Source organism: Brassica rapa, chromosome A09, assembly GCF_000309985.2.
Source record: "Brassica rapa cultivar Chiifu-401-42 chromosome A09, CAAS_Brap_v3.01, whole genome shotgun sequence".
Lineage (NCBI taxonomy): Eukaryota > Viridiplantae > Streptophyta > Magnoliopsida > Brassicales > Brassicaceae > Brassica > Brassica rapa.
The window spans coordinates 5837255-5859676 of NC_024803.2; the positions used below are offsets into that span (position 1 = coordinate 5837255).

General features: G+C 30.8%; 2 protein-coding genes and 1 long non-coding RNA gene across 3 annotated transcripts; 2 read left to right on the forward strand and 1 right to left on the reverse strand.

Annotated features, from left to right (window-relative positions):
- The first annotated feature begins 3968 nt into the window (after positions 1-3968).
- LOC117127658 (myrosinase) lies at positions 3969-6828 on the forward strand. The gene is made up of 12 exons (XM_033278234.1): positions 3969-4220; positions 4307-4367; positions 4450-4511; positions 4606-4681; positions 4779-4944; positions 5045-5300; positions 5389-5501; positions 5570-5790; positions 5908-5942; positions 6037-6151; positions 6246-6348; positions 6443-6828. The coding sequence occupies exons 1-12, from the start codon at positions 4050-4052 to the stop codon at positions 6693-6695; spliced, it is 1632 nt and encodes a 543-aa protein (XP_033134125.1). The 5' UTR covers positions 3969-4049; the 3' UTR covers positions 6696-6828.
- Positions 6500-15220, reverse strand: LOC117127675. The gene is made up of 2 exons (XR_004450698.1): positions 8378-15220; positions 6500-8346 (listed from the first exon to the last, which is right to left on the reverse strand). It is a non-coding gene; the product is annotated as an uncharacterized LOC117127675 (long non-coding RNA).
- Positions 15221-17857: 2637 nt separating this feature from the next.
- Positions 17858-20717, forward strand: LOC103847977 (myrosinase). Its single transcript, XM_009124972.3, has 12 exons — positions 17858-18109; positions 18196-18256; positions 18339-18400; positions 18495-18570; positions 18668-18833; positions 18934-19189; positions 19278-19390; positions 19459-19679; positions 19797-19831; positions 19926-20040; positions 20135-20237; positions 20332-20717. The coding sequence occupies exons 1-12, from the start codon at positions 17939-17941 to the stop codon at positions 20582-20584; spliced, it is 1632 nt and encodes a 543-aa protein (XP_009123220.1). The 5' UTR covers positions 17858-17938; the 3' UTR covers positions 20585-20717.
- The last annotated feature ends 1705 nt before the right edge of the window (positions 20718-22422 follow it).

Consider the following 22422-nt stretch of genomic DNA (forward strand, 5'->3'; position numbering starts at 1 on the left):
ATGGATCACAAAGATATAGAGCATCATAGAGTTCCTGACATGGTCACAAATGTCCTTCATGACACAACGTCAACATTTAGTGATAAAGTATTGTTCAAGAAACTAACTTAGATGAATTTGTTTTTTTACGAAATGTTAAATGATGCCAACCAACCAATTTTTTCTAGTTGTAGAGGATGTCAATTTTGACATAACGTTTGTCGGTTGGTCCGAGTGGTCACAAACCTATGCCTCAAATATCCGGTGAAACACTTTCTGCATATGTCCGTTTACTGATTGTAAGTATTCGTTATTTTGAAATTTACATTTACATATTTATACTTGTTTAAATTTCCGTGATGTTTATCAATTTTATTTTCAGGCCGAAAAGCAAGGCGAACTTCCTTCTATTTCCATATTTTCTAGGTAACTCATAAGAACTGGAGTGGAGCCTTCGTTAATGCTAGATCAAAAAAACAACAATGATGCCATGACATGGATCCAAGAGCATCAGGCTCAGATTTCTCAGCAGTCTGAATATGGTACTCACATTCTTTTTCCATACCGAAATTAGACAAGTTTTGCAAAGTCGTATACAATCACTCAAATATCTCTTTTAAACTTGATTGATATTATTACTAATATTTTCATATAATTTTGTATTTAAAAATACAGACAATTGGATTGGAATCAATCAACGAATTTCATAGGGTCACCTCTTCCTATGTTCGTAGAGGTGATGATCTGGCTCAACTCTGAACGGAGTTGACAGATGCACATAACGAGATTTCATCAATAAGGATTGAGCATCAAGCAACGTGCCAACAGTTGTAAACCATGAAAATTATGTTTGCCATACATGTGGATGGACTTGAAAGCTACTCGAGCTCTAGAGATTATACGTAAAAATATTAATATCATCATACAACCAACTTTGGAGGAGCAAGCTGCCCTGGAACGAATAACGGATAAAGCGGTTCGAAAGAGTTCTTCAACGACGTTGATTTGAAATAGTTTCTATATTGTTATTTGTTTTAAAATTTCTATTAAAAAATCCATTTTATTTCTGTCTTATTTTTACATTTATTTTTAATTATTATAATATATTAATTTAATTATTATTGTATTTTAATAAAGGTATACATTTATAAGTTAATTCTTTGTTAACTTCACAATTAATTAACATTGAATTAAAACAAATCTTTCGTAATCTCTTATATATTAATTGAGAAACACTACAACATTATTTTGTAGCCACTTGTCACCGTGAGAATAAAATTCAGAATTCTTAGAAAAATAGGTTGGTCCATCTTAACTTATATTATATTTTTTATTAAACTAACTATTAAATTGATAAATAGTGTACAAAAGAATATTCTCGCATTTTCCTTAAATAAATCTACGGAATTGCCTAATATGATTAACGTATATATGACAATCAATGATTATGAATAATAAATATTTGATAATGATTTTTGTATCTTAGCTCTTTTTTGTTTAATTTCATATTATTAAAAGATATTAAACAACTATATTAATTATATAATAAAAATATTAAATTTTTTTCTTATATGTTATATTTTAAATTTTTAAAACGACTATAAATTACTAAAAACATTAAATGTCTCACACTAAAATTTTGTGATCAATGGTTTAACTTTTTGGTAATAACAAAATACAAATGATCATAAATCTTATAAATATGAAGTCTCATTTACTAGACATTCATTTTATATATTAATATAATTTAATATTAAACTATGTAACATAGAAAAATACTTAAATATGATAATTTCTAAATTTTTATTGAAAATTTATTAAAACCTTAATATTTTAATTTTAAAATTTGCATTAAAAAAATTGCACATTAGAAATTTTGTGTATATCATATGAATATGAATTCTCAATAATAAATATTTATATTAAAATATACTATATATCTATATCAATGTCATTGAAATTAAATTATATACCATATAAAATAAATAAAATGATTGTTTTGATTTATTTACTAAATAAACAAGATGTATTATTTTTATTTATGTCTTTACTCTAATTTAATTATATACATAATATATAAATGAATACAAATAAATAATAATAGATAAAAATAGTTTTATATATAACATTCATCCTGCGCAATTGCCCGGGTCTTAAGCTAGTTCATTGTTAACTTAACAACAAATTAACATTGACTGTCGCAGTTAATTTATTGCTAATTTAACAACAATAATAAACATCCACGATTTAAAGTCTTATATTGTAAGTCAAAGTTACGAAGATAGTTTCAGCGCAAAATTTATATCTAGTTTACGATGAATATATTTACGACAAAATAACGACGTATCATGGACCTTGCAACTTAAGTCTGTACGACGATCTTTCAATAACTATGTGCACTTAACGATGAAATTACATTCCTTGTTATTTAGTTGTAGACCAGATGTCTTTTTTAGATTTGTACAGACTTAGACAGAGTTTAATAAAATATTAAGGGTGTTAAACAGTATTGGCCAAGTTTTTAGGCTAGACCAGGAACTGCATTGCCTTTAAAAATATGAGAAAACAAAAGATTTTGTTCTTGCTTTAAGGTATGTGAAAAATTGTCTTATCTTTTTGTTTAATTATCCGTTAACAGTTCAATTTATATTCTCAAGATTATATTGGAGCTATTGACTGCATTACTCAATATATATATATATATATATATGTATTATATATGTTTAATTAAGATAGGTTACTTAATTATAAGTTTGAGTTTTATTTATATTTCACATTAAAAATATTTCATGAAAATTTTATCTCGCAAACTGTGGGTACATAAACAAGATAAATTTTAGAGCTCTATTTCGTAGTACACATAATCATATGAAATAATTTACTGGAGAAGGCATTGATCGAAGAAATAAATAAGAATTATTCAACCATCGTCATTCTTGTTTGAGAAATATCATCGAAAGGATTTTGGGTATTTTCAAATCAAGATTTCTTATATTCAAATTCGCTCCTAGTTTTTCATAAATGACACAAGCAGAGCAAGTGCTTGTATCTGCTGCATTGCATAACTTTTTCCGTCAGAAGTGTCGGCCAGATGAGTTTCTTCCAGAAGAAACATCTGATGAACAAAATGTTACTCAATTAAGTAGTAATGGTTATCAATTTCTTGGCGAACAAGAACAACAAAGAGAACATGCTACTGAATAGAGAACAACCAATGCTTCAAATATGTGGAATGATGGTACTAGTGGATCTCAACGGTGAAATATGCCTGAGTAAGTTAACATTTTTATGTGTTTAATTTTATAGTTGACAATAATAGTGAAATCTCACAATGTATTTTTAGGTGTGAGATGATTTATGGCATTGTTGGCATGATATTAAAAACACACATTCGTCTGTCACAATAAAGTCAAAATTGCAGTCAAGTATTTGTAATTTTTTTTCATGCTTTTTTCGAAATTGATTACACTTTTTTGCGTGGTTTCGATAAATTGTTGTGAGAAAATGTTTTTTAATGATCTTAGGAAATCAATTTTTATTTTCTTTAAAATTCTACCAAATTAATCTCCTATCAAAAGCTCTATCAAATTCCTTAAAATCCAAACAAATTTAGCTAAATTCCATCAAATCTGAAATCCTTAAAAAAATTCAAATCCCTAATCAAATAAGCCCTTTAATATATTTGAACCTATACTTAAGTACCAAATGGTTATATATTTAAAAAGATCCAACAGTTAATTCAACAAAATAAACTTTACATAAATTTTTATCCCTTTCGTAATTTGTTAAAATATGATAATCTACTTACAAGGTTGTCATTTTATTCAGATAATAGTCCATAGTTATTTACAAAATAAACTTTACAAAAAAATAACGACCAATCACAATGCTGATACTGATTCAGCTAAAGTAACTGAGCCCACGGAATTCACCCCACCAAACCTCTCCCAAAATATCAAGATATTGAAGAAAAGAAAATGTATACGTGACACTACTTTACAAAGGCTATATAAACCCTAGACTAGCACAAGGTTCCATCCAACACAAACACATACATCTACTTATTAACCATGAAGCTTCATGGACTAGCCTTGATAGGTTTTCTAATTGCCGTGGTGAGTTGCAAAGCTATTGAGGAATGCCGAGAGAACGAGCCATTCACATGTGGAAACACTGATCAGTTAAGCAGTAAAAGTTTCCCAAAAGACTTCATATTCGGTGTTGCTTCTGCTGCTTACCAGGCATGTTACAAATCAACAATTTTTGACGTAGAAAACCATTTAAAATATTAAATCCAACGTTGCATGGTTGTTTCTTATTATTGTAGGTGGAAGGGGGCAGAGGACGTGGTCTTAACGTTTGGGATGGCTTCACTCACCGATACCCAGGTATATCATCTACATGGTACATATATATACATATGTACAACTCTTATCATTCTTAGTATAAAATGTATCTGTTTACTATCAGAGAAGGGAGGATCCGATCATGGGAATGGAGACACTACTTGTGAGTCATATACGAGATGGCAGGTTAGTTCCTCACTGAGTCATATACCAGATGGCAGGTTAATTTCTCATTTCCTCACTATATATAATGATATCCGAGTGCGTGTGTAAACTGCAGAAAGATATAGACATCATAGACGAACTCAATGCTACTGGCTACAGATTCTCATTTGCCTGGTCAAGAATCATTCCAAGTATGAACACATAAACAATCTATTTATACAAAAGAATTCTCGTAATTTGATTGTGATTGTTGGGAAGATTAAATATATGATATGTATACATGAGCAGAAGGAAAGGTGAGTAGGGGAGTGAACAAAGGAGGTATCGAATACTACCACAAACTTCTAGATGGCCTCATCGCTAAGAATATAACCCCTTTTGTTACCCTCTATCACTGGGACCTTCCTCAAACACTGCAAGATGAGTATGAAGGTTTCTTGAACCGCACCGTCATGTATGTCATTTGGGCCGCGTTCTTAGCAAGGAATATAAGAAGAAAAACATATATACATAAGTGATCTCATGTTAATGATTTGATTCTATGCTATGCACAGAGATGACTTTAGAGACTATGCGGATCTATGTTTCAAGGAATTTGGTGGAAAGGTGAAGAACTGGATCACGATCAACCAGCTGTACACAGTGCCTACGAGAGGCTATGCAATCGGAACAGATGCACCCGGTCGATGTTCTCCGGCGGTTGATGAGAGATGTTACGGCGGGAATTCTTCAACAGAACCATATATAGTTGCACATAACCAGCTTCTTGCTCATGCTGCGGCGGTCGATGTTTACAGGAGAAAATATAAGGTGAGAGTACGTGGGTTTGTGAATAGGTGTAGTCTTTACGTATATGACTATATCTAATCATATAATTATGGTATGCCGTGACCAACAGTTCCAAAAAGGGAAGATCGGACCAGTGATGATAACCAGATGGTTTCTTCCATTTGATGAGACTGATGCCAGCAGAGATGCAGCTGAGAGGATGAAAGAATTCTTCTTGGGATGGTAACGTATATGTATGTATATATCAACAAAAATGAAATGATTTTCTTATACGTATGTACGTCGACCAGGTTCATGGAGCCGCTAACAAAGGGTAGATACCCAGACATCATGAGGGAAATTGTGGGTAGTCGGCTTCCCAATTTCACGGAAGCAGAAGCGGAACTCGTTGCGGGTTCATATGATTTTCTTGGTCTCAACTACTACACCACTCAGTACGCCCAGGCAAAACCTAACCCAGTTACATGGGCAAATCACACTGCCATGATGGACCCAGGCGCAAAGCTCACATGTACCATTCTGTTTCCTCTTATAGTTACAACCTTTCTATATATAGATATCTCCTTTTAATTATAACATATATGTAAATTGTGAGTGACCACCAATTATTTCATCCTTGGGTTTACAGATAACAATTCACGTGGTGAAAATCTTGGTCCACTGGTACGTGCATGATCCACCCCTGTTACTTCTCAATATTTTTTTTTCTTTCTTGTTTATGGGTAATGGGTATAATATGTACGCTTCCTTTTCTCAGTTCGTTAAAGACGAAAAAAACGGGAATGCCTATTACTACCCAAAAGGCATCTATTACGTTATGGACTACTTCAAAACCAAATACAGTAACCCTTTGATCTATATCACTGAGAACGGTGACTACTACTCATCTCTTTTTTGCATATTAATTAAGTAAATGTGTGTTTCAAATAATGTATAGTTGTTGATGTACCATGATGGTCTAATTAGGATTTAGTACTCCCGGTGAAGAAAACCGTGACAAAGCTATTGCTGATTCCAAGCGGATCGATTATCTCTGCAGTCATCTATGTTTTCTCCGCAAGGTCATCAGGTGAGGGGAAGCTACTTTATTTTTTTCTCTTTTGAATTTGATGTATGGTCATCATCATGCATAGGCTTTGAATTATGATTTTTCCTGTTTCCAGGGAGAAGGGTGTCAACATAAAAGGATACTTTGCATGGGCTCTTGGAGATAATTATGAATTCTGCAAAGGTTTTACCGTTAGATTCGGACTTAGTTACGTTAACTGGACAGACCTCAATGATAGAAATCTCAAAGACTCTGGCAAATGGTACCAAAGCTTTATTAACGGTACCAATAAGAACCCTGCCAAACAATATTTCCGCCGCCCAAACCTCTCCTTCCAGAACCAGAAGAAGAAGCTCGCAGATGCATGAAACACTTTATCCCACCATCATGATCATCTTCATATCTCGACTACTTGCTTCATAGATAAGGAGCTTGTTGTACTAAATAAATATTCTAATAAAAGATGATCATTTACTAATGAATATTTTCGTTTGAGTTCAATCCCTTCTTACCGCTTCAGTTACGTTTTACTTTGGATGATTAGGTTAGGTTTTACAAATTATAAAACTTGGCATGTCAGCTATTCATGTGAGATTTGTAGATTTAGATAAGAGAGAGTCTATGTGTAAATGCGAGAACTAGCAAGAATAGTAACACAAAGTACACAAGAGAATATCTCTACAAAAAATATGTGTATTTACTAGTATTTTTAAAGTAAATTTACTGATATCAACCTTAGATTCTGTCAGCACTTGCCTCCAAGAAAACCCTAGATTCTTCAATCGCGACCTCCTCTGAGCTGAGCCTGAGTTCTGATATCAATTTGTTCAACTTAACGCTCAGAGGCTTGATTCGAACACTGCAAATGCAAAGGATCTAGCTCCTAGCGTAGCTGGTAGAAGAAGAACCACCAAGAAGAAATAATCATGTCACCTTTGTTTTCGAATGTGATCGAGACATTTTAACAAGAAGAATAGTTTCTTTTTTTCAGTTTAGAGTTAGATTAGAAACAATAGTAAATGAAGGAAGTTGTAAGAATATCTGTAGCTATGTCTTTTTCAGTTTATGGGCTGACATCTGGAACTACTATTGGAAAAGAGTTTTTCTACTCAATTGTTTATGCGAAGAACACTGTTAACGAAAGAATAGACTTATGGGCTGACATCCGGAACTACTATGATTCTTCTATCATTTGGAAAAATCTGTAGATGGTTGTAGGAGATTTTAATGAGACTTTGAACATTGATAAACACTCTTCAAATGCTGTGAGCTCTAATGAGGGAGTTTCAAGATGTGGTGCAATATTGTTCTCTTCTCGATTCTACCTCACATGGAACAATAGAAGAGCATAAGGCCATATTGCGAAGAAGTTAATAAATAATCACGTGTTACAACTATTTTCGCAGTCTTATAGTGTATTGGAAGGAGGAGGTTGCTAGGATCACTTGAGATGCAGAATTCAGTTACTATCAGAGCTTTGTCGACCAAAGATGCCTCTTAAATTTGTTAACGTTGTGCCAGAGATGGAACAATTCAAGGTCGATATTTTTGGGAGGAATACTTATGAAATATCCAAAATGGTAACCGGAGCAGAGGCCAACCAGACACACCACTCAACCAACCAAAGAATCGACATGACGTATGTGCATTCTAAACACCATATCACACAAAGCATGAGGTCTTTTGCCAATATGTAAATATATTTAATATATATTTATTTTTTGACAATATGTAAAATAATGTATAATACATAAATATTAATTTATATATAGAATGATCATTCCGCGCAAGGTGCAAATCTTAACCTAGTTATGTATTGGTTTAAAATTCAGTGTATCACAAAAAAATAAGAAGTAATAAATTAATTATTTTTTAATATTGAAAAGAGGAGTAATGTTGTACGTTGATATCAAATGAGAGATAACAGAAGTTGTTCATCCATAAGCAAAGTGACCATTGTATCATTAGTGAGGGATAAAAATTTGTTTGTAAAGATAAGCATTTTAAGTAATACTTAACCTTTGATCAAAAAAAAAAAGTAATACTTAACCTATAAGTTCATGCTGATATTTTTTTTCATTTTATAAATGTATAGTTTTGATATTATCATAAACGTTTTAAATATATGATTTACATTTCAGTGTTATATATTGTGTAACTCTTTAATTTTCTTGTTTAAGTTTTTTTATTCAACATGATTAATAATATAGAGTGATTTTTTATATATTTTACTTTGTTTTTAATATTTATTACATTTTCGAGCAGAGTAGAATAAATTCATAATCTGAAATAATCAAATAAAGAATCTTATTCAAAATATATATTTTTGATATTATCATAAACGTTTTAAATATATGATTTACATTTTAGTGTTATATATTGTGTAACTCTTTAATTTTCTTGTTTAAGTTTTTTTATTCAACATGATTAATAATATAGAGTGATTTTTTATATGTTTTACTTTGTTTTTAATATTTATTACATTTTCGAGCAGGGTAGAATAAATTCATAATCTGAAATAATCAAATAGAAAATATTATTCAAAATATATATTTTTAATTTCTAAGATTTTCATAGAATACAATTTTAGAATTTATTTATTTATACTATAGAAAGGATATTTTTATAGGATAATTTATATTTCCATATTTTGCTTTAAATTATATACTTTATTATCTATCATTTTAATATTTTCTACATTTTATAAGTAAATATATTGTCCTGTTCAAATAATATAACAATTGTTTTATTAAATTGTATACATAATAGCATCTATCATATTATTTTAGTAAATTGTATCGATATAGAATATTAGTTGGATGTTATGATTTTAGGTTTTCTGATTTTTGTTATTATATTAATATTTTAAAATATAATATTACTTTTGCTTTTTAAATTTTTTTTTTTTGTGTTTCATTTCAAACAATATACTTTAACATCTATTATTTTATCTTTTATAAAATTTGGAGTATTATCATTTTGACTTCGAAAATTACAAACTTGTATATTTGGTCAAGAAAAGTTTCAAAAATTATACAATTATTTCCTAAACTGAAATATTTAATATTTTTCTAAACATATTTTGTTAAAATTAAAATAAATATGAGATTTAGAGTCAAAATATCTTTGCATTTAGCATCTTTAATGATTTATTAAGATTTTAAAATTTTCTAATAGTATATTTTGTATATATTACATGAACTAAAGGTTAGAATATAATATTAGAATTTGTAAATAATCATTTTTAAATAATATAGTTTTGGAGTTTCAAAATAAATAAGAAAATAATATATAGTTGTAGATACAAAAGTTTAACTTATTTTAATTATTTTATTTTCAATAAAAAGTTTTTAAAATTGAACTCATTTTAATGGTGAAGGATAATTTATTTAAATGAAAGTATTTTTAAAGTAACATAGGTTGATGTACCAATTTAATATAATTTTCATATTTGATTCATATAATACTTATTTAAATATAATATAGAGTATAAATATATAATTTTTTAAAAAAAGACAGCATATAATTTTTTTTGTTTATAAAAACATTTTAATTAACATTAATTTATATAGTTGTAGAATCACAAGCGTCAAAATTCTTTGTATTCCGTACAACTATTATTTATATACCGTAAAAACACTTTAGCAACCTAGTCATTTGTAATGAGACTGCTAATTCAAATCAACACGCGTCAAGATTCTTTGTATAGACGGTTTGTTTAGAGCCTTTTTAGTCGGACTTGGAGTTTAAAAAAATATTATCAGATGTCTAATATTTGAGTACTTAAAACATTTCTAATGTAAAATTTTATTTAAAAAAAAAAAATTAGAACAATTTTATAATGGATTGGATTTACTTCAACTCTAGTTCATGCTGAAGTGAAAATAGAGTAATGAACAAAAGATAAAATCATTGTTTTATTTATAGAATAAATTCATTTTTACTCTATTATATAAAAATAGAATATAACTGAAATATAACTGAAAGAAAAATATTCTATATTTCAGTTTAGGAAAATATACGGAATGAGTTGCAGATGGTCTAAAGCCTTGGTTAACAAATATATTGATTCAAGGCCACTTTCATCACGAGCCTCACCGCTCACAGGCAACGCATATCTTTATCTATTTTGGCCGCTTGATGCAAGTCACATGAAACCTGAGACTCAGCCTCTCCAAACATACCAATAGAAATCAAAAAGCAACAACAATTTGCTTTTTAATTGTTTAATAATAATTATTGGAGGTGCTTTATCATCGGCAAAACTGTGATCTTTCGTAGCCTTTAAATTCATAGTGGGGAATCTAAAATCGACGGTACGGACGCAATTTGCTTCGTATGCCCCCAGTAATTTTATCCGTAATCAGTTCGATGCTCCTATGCCCAGTCAGCTCTTCTTTATTTTTTACTTCTCGGTAAATATTTATGTCTATTTTCTACAAATTTAAATTTGAACTTTAATGTTGGGTATATATCGTCTAACCTCTATGAATGTCAAAAAAGTTATTTACTTTTATAAAAAAAACAAGGAATATTGTTTATATGTAAGGATTGGGAATGTCACTAAACTGGTGGTACCTTGCCTTTGGATTCTCACTAAGCATATGTGCAGATGGCATATTCAAGTCTATCTCCTTTTAGTCTGCACCTTCTCTTGCGTGTTTTTGTTGATGTAAGGAAAAGTTTAAAAAATCATAGGTCTATCCCAAATGTAAGGCAAGAGTTGTACAAAAAGCATAGCGAACCATCAGGAGAAGGCTAATCACATATTAAGAATCTAATATATTACATAAATTAAGAAAATCTATTTCGGAAAATTGAAGCAAATAAAACAATCAAAACAAACTCAAAAGTCAAAATCAAAAGCTAACATAGAATAAGCAAGTTTGAAAAAAAAACAAAGAAAATGGTGTGACGGTCAAAACAGCTTATTTTTTAGGGTCACACTGTTAGAAATCTGTTGAAAAGAACCATTTTAGATTATTATTTTAGATTATTGTAAATCATATTTTGTCACCACTTTCCGACGGATCCCTATCTAGAAAAAAATATAATATCTACTCCATGAAGAAAAAAAAAAATTTTATTCATATGTTTGTTACATAAATTGTTTCTTAAATTTACACTATTCTTATGGTTTTAATGGTTTTATTATTTTAATACCTGGTAGCCTCTATTCTCTACTTCAAAAATAAATTATTCTAAAAAAAAAGAGTTTTTGTCCAATGGTTACATGCATTTTATATTCTAAAAAGAGAATATAAAAATATATTATTTTTATTATATTAATTTATGATACAATTTTTAACTTTCGAAATATTAAAGTTTTATCCATTTATTTTATTTTATAACAATGTACTACCGCAATAAAATATTATTTTAAAACTAAAATTTTATTATAATACATCATTAAAAACAAATGATGTACTAAAGATTATATTTAAATGTGTAAATCATATTATATAAGTTTATTCTGGTGTAAAATGAGAACATATTAAAATGAAGGATCATTTTATAAAGAAAAAGTTTCATTCTATTAATAGAATAAAAAACAATGTTACTCTATAATTGGTGTACTACTATTGATCTCTCTACATTTGATGCAAGATATTAGTGTAAAGTTGAAAAGTGGTATTAGAAAAATGGTATTAGTGGCAATTCCCCTTGTTTTTACTCTATATTTGGTGTAAAAAGAAAAAAAATAGATTTACCACAGGAGATAATCTAAGATTATTATATAATTAAACAAAATTATATCATTAATCTAATATTCTAAGCTAATCGGGTCATGTGAGAATAACTGGAAAGTGATAATCCAGTTTAATTTACGATGGCTAAAGTACTATAAGATTAAACCGAAAATAGTAAATTAAGGGTGCAACCAAAATCGTATGTTTATAGCCATCAGCCAGTCTTTTTTTTTTTCCTTTGTGGATCATTTTGGTATATAATGGTTCAAGAAAAATGTATATACTAAATCTGCATCGTAAAATAAATAAATGTACTGGAGTTTAATGGGTCGCTAAGAGATTAACATGTTTCAATATCAACATATGGTTATTAAAAATATATGACCATTCAATAAGATTAGATCTAATAACATTATTTTTAATGACAATTTCAAAATGTGTATTTGATAACAAAGATATTGTTCAGCGGCACAATAGTTGTCTGGTATCTTGATCAACTCAACAAAGTCTATATGTTCTATGATTTTGTTGTTTATACAAAAGAAATAATCAAAGAAGTCAAGTAGTAAGTACAAATGACTCTAGAGAGGGCACACAATAAAATTATTTATTTATTTCACATCAATCTCAATAAAAACTACTAAAACTAGCTTTTACTTAAAACAAATCTCTAATCCAATTGGACCCCTCACAAGTCACAGCATGATCTCCGTGTTCCAACTAAACAATACCAGTCCCATTACAGGGAAACATATCCATAACGACAAAAATTAACAAATTAAAATGTTATCCTTAATTAGAAACCGTTTTACGACGAACTAACTCAAAAAAAATAATTTGTCGATAATTTGTAGTTAATAAACAACAAAATAATTTTCGTAATGAAGAATTAACAAAGAAAATATTTCATTAATATAAGTCGTTTTAGAATTGTGCACATAGATTAAGAAATCATTAATTTTTTATATTTTCTAAACAAAAACATCATTAATTATTTACTAACCACAAATTAACCAATAATAAAATAGAAATTATATTATCATTGGTTATATAACATTAAGTGTTAATAAATTTTACATAGAAAACCGAAAACGTCATATAATTTCGAACATAAAAATTTCTCTAAAACGACTTATATTAAAAAAACGGATAGAGTAGGTGAATACATGACTAATGTGCAATTGGGAAATGGAAATATATTGGCAATTGGGCAATTTTTGTTTTTAATTCGATGGTAAAATCGTAACTGACAAGCTCCAAAATTTCTTATAAATATGAGAATATGGATATTTATAGAACCACAAACGAAAACCACACCAAAAAGTCTCCTAAATAAAATTGTTCTTTTCTAAAACTGAAATATGTTTTCAAGTGGTAGTATATATGATTTGCGAGAATGACTGTATATGCACATAGATTCCGAAGGAACAGTCACAAATAAATTTGTCAATGGGCTAGAGATTTTCATGTTCCAAACTGGAAATATACCGATAATTTTGAAAACCGTTAAGATAATATGTCCTTGTCGGAAGTGCAAGAATACAAAATTTTAGTCGTAATGATAAAATTTGGAACCATATAGTAAATAAAAGGTTTACACTGAATTACTGTAGTTAGTTTAATCATGGAGAAGGTTAGGGTGGAAATGAAGCAAGTAGTAATAATAGTAATTTAATGATGTTGATAATAAAGAATCGATCAGTAATTTGCATTACCATGGTAGTTATGAGATGGATCACAAAGATATAGAGCATCATAGAGTTCCTGACATGGTCACAAATGTCCTTCATGACACAACGTCAACATTTAGTGATAAAGTATTGTTCAAGAAACTAACTTAGATGAATTTGTTTTTTTACGAAATGTTAAATGATGCCAACCAACCAATTTTTTCTAGTTGTAGAGGATGTCAATTTTGACATAACGTTTGTCGGTTGGTCCGAGTGGTCACAAACCTATGCCTCAAATATCCGGTGAAACACTTTCTGCATATGTCCGTTTACTGATTGTAAGTATTCGTTATTTTGAAATTTACATTTACATATTTATACTTGTTTAAATTTCCGTGATGTTTATCAATTTTATTTTCAGGCCGAAAAGCAAGGCGAACTTCCTTCCATTTCCATATTTTCTAGGTAACTCATAAGAACTGGAGTGGAGCCTTCGTTAATGCTAGATCAAAAAAACAACAATGATGCCATGACATGGATCCAAGAGCATCAGGCTCAGATTTCTCAGCAGTCTGAATATGGTACTCACATTCTTTTTCCATACCGAAATTAGACAAGTTTTGCAAAGTCGTATACAATCACTCAAATATCTCTTTTAAACTTGATTGATATTATTACTAATATTTTCATATAATTTTGTATTTAAAAATACAGACAATTGGATTGGAATCAATCAACGAATTTCATAGGGTCACCTCTTCCTATGTTCGTAGAGGTGATGATCTGGCTCAACTCTGAACGGAGTTGACAGATGCACATAACGAGATTTCATCAATAAGGATTGAGCATCAAGCAACGTGCCAACAGTTGTAAACCATGAAAATTATGTTTGCCATACATGTGGATGGACTTGAAAGCTACTCGAGCTCTAGAGATTATACGTAAAAATATTAATATCATCATACAACCAACTTTGGAGGAGCAAGCTGCCCTGGAACGAATAACGGATAAAGCGGTTCGAAAGAGTTCTTCAACGACGTTGATTTGAAATAGTTTCTATATTGTTATTTGTTTTATAATTTCTATTAAAAAATCCATTTTATTTCTGTCTTATTTTTACATTTATTTTTAATTATTATAATATATTAATTTAATTATTATTGTATTTTATTAAAGGTATACATTTATAAGTTAATTCTTTGTTAACTTCACAATTAATTAACATTGAATTAAAACAAATCTTTCGTAATCTCTTATATATTAATTGAGAAACACTACAACATTATTTTGTAGCCACTTGTCACCATGAGAATAAAATTCAGAATTCTTAGAAAAATAGGTTGGTCCATCTTAACTTATATTATATTTTTTATTAAACTAACTATTAAATTGATAAATAGTGTACAAAAGAATATTCTCGCATTTTCCTTAAATAAATCTACGGAATTGCCTAATATGATTAACGTATATATGACAATCAATGATTATGAATAATAAATATTTGATAATGATTTTTGTATCTTAGCTCGTTTTTGTTTAATTTCATATTATTAAAAGATATTAAACAACTATATTAATTATATAATAAAAATATTAAATTTTTTTCTTATATGTTATATTTTAAATTTTTAAAACGACTATAAATTACTAAAAACATTAAATGTCTCACACTAAAATTTTGTGATCAATGGTTTAACTTTTTGGTAATAACAAAATACAAATGATCATAAATCTTATAAATATGAAGTCTCATTTACTAGACATTCATTTTATATATTAATATAATTTAATATTAAACTATGTAAAATATAAAAATACTTAAATATGATAATTTCTAAATTTTTATTGAAAATTTATTAAAACCTTAATATTTTAATTTTAAAATTTGCATTAAAAAAATCGCACATTAGAAATTTTGTGTTTATCATATGAATATGAATTCTCAATAATAAATATTTATATTAAAATATACTATATATCTATATCAATGTCATTGAAATTAAATTATATACCATATAAAATAAATAAAATGATTGTTTTGATTTATTTACTAAAAAAATATAGTAAATAAACAAGATGTATTATTTTTATTTATGTCTTTACTTTAATTTAATTATATACATAATATATAAATGAATACAAATAAATAATAATAGATAAAAATAGTTTTATATATAACATTCATCCTGCGCAATTGCCCGGGTCTTAAGCTAGTTCATTGTTAACTTAACAACAAATTAACATTGACTGTCGCAGTTAATTTATTGCTAATTTAACAACAATAATAAACATCCACGATTTAAAGTCTTATATTGTAAGTCAAAGTTACGAAGATAGTTTCAGCGCAAAATTTATATCTAATTTACGATGAATATATTTACGACAAAATAACGACGTATCATGGACCTTGCAACTTAAGTATGTACGACGATCTTTCAATAACTATGTGCACTTAACGATGAAATTACATTCCTTGTTATTTAGTTGTAGACCAGATGTCTTTTTTAGATTTGTACAGACTTAGACAACTTTAGGAAATACGAGATGGATTTTGGTTGAAGAAATTCTTGCCACATTTTTTCTCATTGTTGGCCAGTGTACGAGATATTATTCTCCCTCGAGATGTATTCAAGAGATCAAGTTTTGAAATAATTCAGAGTTTAATAAAATATTAAGGGTGTTAAACAGTATTGGCCAAGTTTGTAGGCTAAACCAGGAACTGCATTGCCTTTAAAAATAAGAGAAAACAAAAGATTTTGTTCTTGCTTTAAGGTATGTGAAAAATTGTCTTATCTTTTTGTTTAATTATCCGTTAACAGTTCAATTTATATTCTCAAGATTATATTGGAGCTATTGACTGCATTACTCAATATATATATATATATATATATGTATTATATATGTTTAATTAAGATAGGTTACTTAATTATAAGTTTGAGTTTTATTTATATTTCACATTAAAAATATTTCATGAAAATTTTATCTCGCAAACTGTGGGTACATAAACAAGATAAATTTTAGAGCTCTATTTCGTAGTACGCATAATCATATGAAATAATTTACTGGAGAAGGCATTGATCGAAGAAATAAATAAGAATTATTCAACCATCGTCATTCTTGTTTGAGAAATATCATCAAAAGGATTTTGGGTATTTTCAAATCAAGATTTCTTATATTCAAATTCGCTCCTAGTTTTTCATAAATGACACAAGCAGAGCAAGTGCTTGTATCTGCTGCATTGCATAACTTTTTTCGTCAGAAGTGTCGGCCAGATGAGTTTCTTCCAGAAGAAACATCTGATGAACAAAATGTTACTCAATTAAGTAGTAATGGTTATCAATTTCTTGGCGAACAAGAACAACAAAGAGAACATGCTACTGAATAGAGAACAACCAATGCTTCAAATATGTGGAATGATGGTACTAGTGGATCTCAACGGTGAAATATGCCTGAGTAAGTTAACATTTTTATGTGTTTAATTTTATAGTTGACAATAATAGTGAAATCTCACAATGTATTTTTAGGTGTGAGATGATTTATGGCATTGTTGGCATGATATTAAAAACACACATTCGTCTGTCACAATAAAGTCAAAATTGCAGTCAAGTATTTGTAATTTTTTTTCATGTTTTTTTCGAAATTGATTACACTTTTTTGCGTGGTTTCGATAAATTGTTGTGAGAAAATGTTTTTTAATGATCTTAGGAAATCAATTTTTATTTTCTTTAAAATTCTACCAAATTAATCTCCTATCAAAAGCTCTATCAAATTCCTTAAAATCCAAACAAATTTAGCTAAATTCCATCAAATCTGAAATCCTTAAAAAAATTCAAATCCCTAATCAAATAAGCCCTTTAATATATTTGAACCTATACTTAAGTACCAAATGGTTATATATTTAAAAAGATCCAACAGTTAATTCAACAAAATAAACTTTACATAAATTTTTATCCCTTTCGTAATTTGTTAAAATATGATAATCTACTTACAAGGTTGTCATTTTATTCAGATAATAGTCCATAGTTATTTACAAAATAAACTTTACAAAAAAATAACGACCAATCACAATGCTGATACTGATTCAGCTAAAGTAACTGAGCCCACGGAATTCACCCCACCAAACCTCTCCCAAAATATCAAGATATTGAAGAAAAGAAAATGTATACGTGACACTACTTTACAAAGGCTATATAAACCCTAGACTAGCACAAGGTTCCATCCAACACAAACACATACATCTACTTATTAACCATGAAGCTTCATGGACTAGCCTTGATAGGTTTTCTAATTGCCGTGGTGAGTTGCAAAGCTATTGAGGAATGCCGAGAGAACGAGCCATTCACATGTGGAAACACTGATCAGTTAAGCAGTAAAAGTTTCCCAAAAGACTTCATATTCGGTGTTGCTTCTGCTGCTTACCAGGCATGTTACAAATCAACAATTTTTGACGTAGAAAACCATTTAAAATATTAAATCCAACGTTGCATGGTTGTTTCTTATTATTGTAGGTGGAAGGGGGCAGAGGACGTGGTCTTAACGTTTGGGATGGCTTCACTCACCGATACCCAGGTATATCATCTACATGGTACATATATATACATATGTACAACTCTTATCATTCTTAGTATAAAATGTATCTGTTTACTATCAGAGAAGGGAGGATCCGATCATGGGAATGGAGACACTACTTGTGAGTCATATACGAGATGGCAGGTTAGTTCCTCACTGAGTCATATACCAGATGGCAGGTTAATTTCTCATTTCCTCACTATATATAATGATATCCGAGTGCGTGTGTAAACTGCAGAAAGATATAGACATCATAGACGAACTCAATGCTACTGGCTACAGATTCTCATTTGCCTGGTCAAGAATCATTCCAAGTATGAACACATAAACAATCTATTTATACAAAAGAATTCTCGTAATTTGATTGTGATTGTTGGGAAGATTAAATATATGATATGTATACATGAGCAGAAGGAAAGGTGAGTAGGGGAGTGAACAAAGGAGGTATCGAATACTACCACAAACTTCTAGATGGCCTCATCGCTAAGAATATAACCCCTTTTGTTACCCTCTATCACTGGGACCTTCCTCAAACACTGCAAGATGAGTATGAAGGTTTCTTGAACCGCACCGTCATGTATGTCATTTGGGCCGCGTTCTTAGCAAGGAATATAAGAAGAAAAACATATATACATAAGTGATCTCATGTTAATGATTTGATTCTATGCTATGCACAGAGATGACTTTAGAGACTATGCGGATCTATGTTTCAAGGAATTTGGTGGAAAGGTGAAGAACTGGATCACGATCAACCAGCTGTACACAGTGCCTACGAGAGGCTATGCAATCGGAACAGATGCACCCGGTCGATGTTCTCCGGCGGTTGATGAGAGATGTTACGGCGGGAATTCTTCAACAGAACCATATATAGTTGCACATAACCAGCTTCTTGCTCATGCTGCGGCGGTCGATGTTTACAGGAGAAAATATAAGGTGAGAGTACGTGGGTTTGTGAATAGGTGTAGTCTTTACGTATATGACTATATCTAATCATATAATTATGGTATGCCGTGACCAACAGTTCCAAAAAGGGAAGATCGGACCAGTGATGATAACCAGATGGTTTCTTCCATTTGATGAGACTGATGCCAGCAGAGATGCAGCTGAGAGGATGAAAGAATTCTTCTTGGGATGGTAACGTATATGTATGTATATATCAACAAAAATGAAATGATTTTCTTATACGTATGTACGTCGACCAGGTTCATGGAGCCGCTAACAAAGGGTAGATACCCAGACATCATGAGGGAAATTGTGGGTAGTCGGCTTCCCAATTTCACGGAAGCAGAAGCGGAACTCGTTGCGGGTTCATATGATTTTCTTGGTCTCAACTACTACACCACTCAGTACGCCCAGGCAAAACCTAACCCAGTTACATGGGCAAATCACACTGCCATGATGGACCCAGGCGCAAAGCTCACATGTACCATTCTGTTTCCTCTTATAGTTACAACCTTTCTATATATAGATATCTCCTTTTAATTATAACATATATGTAAATTGTGAGTGACCACCAATTATTTCATCCTTGGGTTTACAGATAACAATTCACGTGGTGAAAATCTTGGTCCACTGGTACGTGCATGATCCACCCCTGTTACTTCTCAATATTTTTTTTTCTTTCTTGTTTATGGGTAATGGGTATAATATGTACGCTTCCTTTTCTCAGTTCGTTAAAGACGAAAAAAACGGGAATGCCTATTACTACCCAAAAGGCATCTATTACGTTATGGACTACTTCAAAACCAAATACAGTAACCCTTTGATCTATATCACTGAGAACGGTGACTACTACTCATCTCTTTTTTGCATATTAATTAAGTAAATGTGTGTTTCAAATAATGTATAGTTGTTGATGTACCATGATGGTCTAATTAGGATTTAGTACTCCCGGTGAAGAAAACCGTGACAAAGCTATTGCTGATTCCAAGCGGATCGATTATCTCTGCAGTCATCTATGTTTTCTCCGCAAGGTCATCAGGTGAGGGGAAGCTACTTTATTTTTTTCTCTTTTGAATTTGATGTATGGTCATCATCATGCATAGGCTTTGAATTATGATTTTTCCTGTTTCCAGGGAGAAGGGTGTCAACATAAAAGGATACTTTGCATGGGCTCTTGGAGATAATTATGAATTCTGCAAAGGTTTTACCGTTAGATTCGGACTTAGTTACGTTAACTGGACAGACCTCAATGATAGAAATCTCAAAGACTCTGGCAAATGGTACCAAAGCTTTATTAACGGTACCAATAAGAACCCTGCCAAACAATATTTCCGCCGCCCAAACCTCTCCTTCCAGAACCAGAAGAAGAAGCTCGCAGATGCATGAAACACTTTATCCCACCATCATGATCATCTTCATATCTCGACTACTTGCTTCATAGATAAGGAGCTTGTTGTACTAAATAAATATTCTAATAAAAGATGATCATTTACTAATGAATATTTTCGTTTGAGTTCAATCCCTTCTTACCGCTTCAGTTACGTTTTACTTTGGATGATTAGGTTAGGTTTTACAAATTATAAAACTTGGCATGTCAGCTATTCATGTGAGATTTGTAGGTTTAGATAAGAGAGAGTCTATGTGTAAATGCGAGAACTAGCAAGAATAGTAACACAAAGTACACAAGAGAATATCTCTACAAAAAATATGTGTATTTACTAGTATTTTTAAAGTAAATTTACTGATATAAACCTTAGATTCTGTCAGCACTTGCCTCCAAGAAAACCCTAGATTCTTCAATTGCGACCTCCTCTGAGCTGAGCCTGAGTTCTGATATCAATTTGTTCAACTTCACGCTCAGATTACGACCTAGATCTTCTCGATTGCTTGAATATAAAAAAAACATGCAAGAAGACACGGTTTGTTCACCCGGTGTCCAACTCCTTTTTCGATGTAAGTAAGAGATATTCTCACCTGGTCTGGTTAGACCAGCAATACACTATCTCAGCTCAAACTCGAGCCCGGATCAACAACCGATCACAATCTTTTTCTCCGATCTTATCTCTCTCTCTCTCTTATCAGCTAGAGATATAAAGTGAGTTTTAACGACTTATACAACGTCGTTTTACAACACTCATCTCCCCCCCAACGTGCTAAAACACGTGCAACTTGAACAAGCTATAACCGGCTTAAATCACTTCTAATTTAACCCGTCAATCAAACCAGTTTACATACACTCGGATTCCTGTCATCCTGAGTAGACCCACTCAGCTTCGTATCTTGCGAACTTAGAAACTCAGTTCTCAGTCACCCTGAGAAAAGTCAATTCTTCCCTCATCTTGCCAACTGGTAAAACCTTGGTAATATATTTGCGGGATTGTACTGCGAAGCAATCTTCACAACATTGATGATCTTCTCACTTACCAACTCACGAACAAAGTTGTACTTCACGTCCACATGATTTGTCCTCTTCTGAAGCACTGTGTTTCTTGATAGTGCAATATCACTTTGAGAATCACAAAACACCTCCACTTGGGTTGGTCTTAAGCAAAACCCAACTCGTTCATAAAACCCCTGAGCCATACTGCTTCCCGAGCTGCTTCACTCAATGCAATGTACCTGGTTGTTGATAGTGCCACTACTTTCTGTAAACTCGACCTCCAGCTCACTAAATTCTCTCCAAATGTGAATACCATTCCTGTGATTGACCTCTTTTTATCCAAGTCTGCTCCATATTCTTCATCACAGTACCCCTTTATAATTGTTAGAATCGGGTTTATTATGGGCTTCCAACTCAAAACCAATTGGCAATTAGTGGATTGGCGCTAACCCTTTATATATTACTTAATGTCCCATTGATTTTCCAATGTGGGATACATATCCCTTAATACCCCTCCTCGAGATGATGGCTCTTATCGGCCAGAAATCTCGGAACTTTAAGACAGTTATACTCGGTCGAGCGAGTCAATTACGACCTATATACCCGGTCGGGTAGGGTTAATATTAATTAGAGGTTTTAACTTATTAGGATCTGGGCTCTGATACCATGTTAGAATCGGGTTTATTATGAGCTTCCAACTCAAAACCAATTGGCAATTAGTGGATTGGCCCTAACCCTTTATATATTACTTAATGTCCCATTGATTTTCCAATGTGGGATACATATCCCTTAATAATAATAAAATGTCATTGCTTCTTGTGTTAAAGCATCACCTTGATATTAT

Excerpts from the sequence above, each read along its gene's own strand:
- LOC103847977 (XM_009124972.3), top strand. The coding sequence starts at position 17,939 with ATGAAGCTTCATGGACTAGCCTTGATAGGTTTTCTAATTGCCGTGGTG. Across the intron at positions 18,110-18,195 it reads TTGCTTCTGCTGCTTACCAG|GTGGAAGGGGGCAGAGGACG; the intron begins GCATGTTACAAA and ends TTATTATTGTAG. Across the intron at positions 19,190-19,277 it reads TTTACAGGAGAAAATATAAG|TTCCAAAAAGGGAAGATCGG; the intron begins GTGAGAGTACGT and ends CGTGACCAACAG.
- LOC117127658 (XM_033278234.1), top strand. The coding sequence starts at position 4,050 with ATGAAGCTTCATGGACTAGCCTTGATAGGTTTTCTAATTGCCGTGGTG. Across the intron at positions 4,682-4,778 it reads CTGGTCAAGAATCATTCCAA|AAGGAAAGGTGAGTAGGGGA; the intron begins GTATGAACACAT and ends ATACATGAGCAG. Across the intron at positions 5,301-5,388 it reads TTTACAGGAGAAAATATAAG|TTCCAAAAAGGGAAGATCGG; the intron begins GTGAGAGTACGT and ends CGTGACCAACAG.